Here is a 3,052-nt window from a genome sequence, read left to right on the forward strand (position 1 = left end):
AGAACTGACCCATGTGCTTGGGGGCTAAAAGTAATCAGAGCTGACCTAATCAAGATTAAGAAATCATCTACATTTAAGAGAAAAGAAAGATACCACACCATGAAGAAGTTAATGATACTTTAATGAACCACACTTAAATTTTGCATTCATTTGTTATAGGTGAATATAGATTGTGGAGGTGGAGGGAGGAGGCTGGCACTTGCTGTATAGGCTAATTATTTGCAGATCTTGAGCAAGATAGAATTAGGACATAAAGGCGATGGTAATATGAATTTACCAGAATCTATCAATGCTTATACCTCTAATACTTTCTCTAACATATTTTTATTTTTGCTGAGAACAATTTCTAACACTCTTTCTTTTGATATCTTTAAAAATAATACAGATTATTCTGAGTTTCAGTATATTCTAAACACTCACCATTTGTATTTATTTTATGTGCACTTGAGCAGTCAGAGAAGCTTAAAGTAAAGAGGTTATATGACCTGCAAAAAATTACTAAGAAAAAAGAGCATGGAAAACATGATACTAGAGTGTTCAGTATTTGACATTTCCCTTCAAAGGGAGGTTAGTAATATCCATGTTACAGAGTGAATATAAGAATAAATAAGAGAGTAAAAATAGTGCAACACCTTACATAGTAAAGCATAGCCTGTTTTTCCTTTGTTTATTTTCTAGATATATTTTAGTAATTTAAATGAAGTGATTGGAGACTATGATGTTCAATGAAAAAAAATTATGGGAATTGAATATAGATTAACACTTTTTAAAAGGTATAGACTTTGGCTAATTAGAGCATCTGCTGTGCATGGTGATCGATGTGAGAGAAAGTAGGGATAAGCCTAAATTAATTGATTAGAATGACAAAAAACACAGCTGATTTGAAAGGAGAATGGATTAACTCATCACTAATTTTGTGGAGTACCAACCATACATAGGGAGATGTAAAAATTTACAGTCTTTCCCAATGAGGTTTTAACTTCCAGGTAAAAATGACGCTGCCTTGCTGGTTTACAGTGATTTGGAGTGTTATATCTATGATTTCAAAATTTTAAAATAATGAATTTGTATCTCCATACATAAGGTGCAAGAAAAACACAAGACCATTGTGTAGAAGGTATCAAAAAAAGTGAAAAGAACTCAAGGGCACTTAAGTAAATGGAATTTTCCTTGTGAAGAATGCAACAATGTGGAACATTTCTCTATGCCAAGCCTTCAGATTACCTGAAGGAATTAAAAATAACATAGACTGAAGTGGTTCTGAAGGAGCGTGCGGCTTGGTGTGCTCTTTGTTAGCTTCCACCATGGTGTGCCGGGGCCAGGGCCAAAAGGTACAGAAGGTGATGGTGCAGCCCATCAACCTCATCTTCAGACACTTAGAAAATAGATCTCGGATTCAGGTGTGGCCTTATGAGCAAGTGAATATGCAGATAGAGGGCTGTATCATTCGTTTTGATGAGTATATGAACCTCGTATTAGATGATGCAGAAGAGATTCATTCTAAAACAAAGTCAAGAAAACAACTAGGTCGGATCATGCTGAAAGGAGATATTACTCTGCTCCAGTGTCTCCACCTAGAAATGACTTAATGAAGTGAGGAATTACTGAGAAGCAATACAGTTTGTGTTTTTTGGTGTCCTTTGTTGGGATAATATTTCTTACCCATTTATTCATATTGGCTTACAGTACCCTTAAGTTACTACCAGATGACAATAAATGATATGGAATTGTTTTTGTTAAAATAACAATAACAAAAAAAATAAAATAAAATAACATAGACTGCTCAGCTGGTGTGCTCAGTGGTTGAATGCTGATCCATGCACCACGAGGTCACAGGTTTGATTCACAGTCAGGGCACATGCCCAGGTGTCAGGCTGGGACCCAATAGGAGGCTTGCAGGGGGAAGCCAATCAATGATTCTCTTTCATTGATGTTTCTATGTCTCCCTCTCAATTCCTCTCTCTCTAAAATTAATACAAACATATTTAAAAATAAGCAAATAAATAATAACATATGTGTTGAAGTATTAAGTAATACATAAGCCATCAATTGTGAATAAGAGCAAGTAGCATTACTGAGGCTAAGTCATATGTGGGAGATATCTTCCTAGGGGTAGGCTAAGGACAGGGAAAAAAAGTGTTCCTAATAATAGAAATAGGCAATTGACCCTTAAGGAACAATTTCATGTGCACTAGAATATCCTTTGGGTGAGAGAATGGTGCTGTCAGGAGTCATTCTATGATGACACAGCATTTTTTTTTCATTATTAATCATCCCTGTTTATATTCAAGTGAGGATTTCATTAAAGGATTTAAATTCACAAATGTGCTTCTTAAATTTGAATATTTCAAAAAGTGTATTTTGCATTCATATTTCTATGTCCTTTCTTATGGATATCACAATAAAATTCAGATGTCACTAGAGATGGAGTAAAAACAAGGATCAGATAAGAGAACATTGAAAAAGAAAAGAGAATAGAACATATTGAAGGAAAATGATTGAAGCTGGAGATACCACAGATTTTCATCTCAGAATTTTCTAAAAACTTTTTTGTTTATAAATAATGATTCATTTCAGAAGGAGAGCAAAGATAGTACAGAGGGATCCCTTCTAACCTTCTCTCAGATCTCATTAATTTAAAACCTTATAATGTGTCCTGGCATATTCTATGGATATATACTGTTTGTTTCCTTCAACTTCCTGACTTTATAGACTTATATATTTTTTCTATTATCAAAACTTAGCAATTAACTTTGGTACAAAGTACAATAGCTAAATTGCAGACTATATTCATTACCTTAGTTTTTCTACTATTTTTTTAATTCCAGGATTATGTGTATTATGTTGCATTTAGACATCAGATTACCTTAGCTTCCCTTAATCTGTGATTTTTTTTTTCCTTTTGTTTTATGATATCGACACTTTTTAAGGATACCAGTCAAATAACTTATAGGCCACTATCCTACTTGGCTGTGTTTGAATACCACAGAGGTGGTGATCTTCTCATCCTATTGTGTGGGGAGGAACACAATATCCACATGACTCATTCCCA

General features: G+C 34.1%; 1 protein-coding gene across 1 annotated transcript; it reads left to right on the forward strand.

The window, feature by feature from the left end:
* The first annotated feature begins 1,304 nt into the window (after window positions 1-1,304).
* LOC118656962 (small nuclear ribonucleoprotein E-like) lies at window positions 1,305-1,636 on the forward strand. Its single transcript, XM_036310784.1, has one exon. The coding sequence runs from the start codon at window positions 1,305-1,307 to the stop codon at window positions 1,587-1,589; it is 285 nt and encodes a 94-aa protein (XP_036166677.1). The 3' UTR covers window positions 1,590-1,636.
* Window positions 1,637-3,052: the final 1,416 nt, after the last annotated feature.

This window comes from Myotis myotis, unplaced genomic scaffold (assembly GCF_014108235.1).
Source record: "Myotis myotis isolate mMyoMyo1 unplaced genomic scaffold, mMyoMyo1.p scaffold_m19_p_5, whole genome shotgun sequence".
In the NCBI taxonomy this organism is placed as follows: Eukaryota; Metazoa; Chordata; class Mammalia; order Chiroptera; family Vespertilionidae; genus Myotis; species Myotis myotis.

Coding starts and splice junctions, on each gene's coding strand:
- LOC118656962 (XM_036310784.1), top strand. CDS start 1,305: ATGGTGTGCCGGGGCCAGGGCCAAAAGGTACAGAAGGTGATGGTGCAG.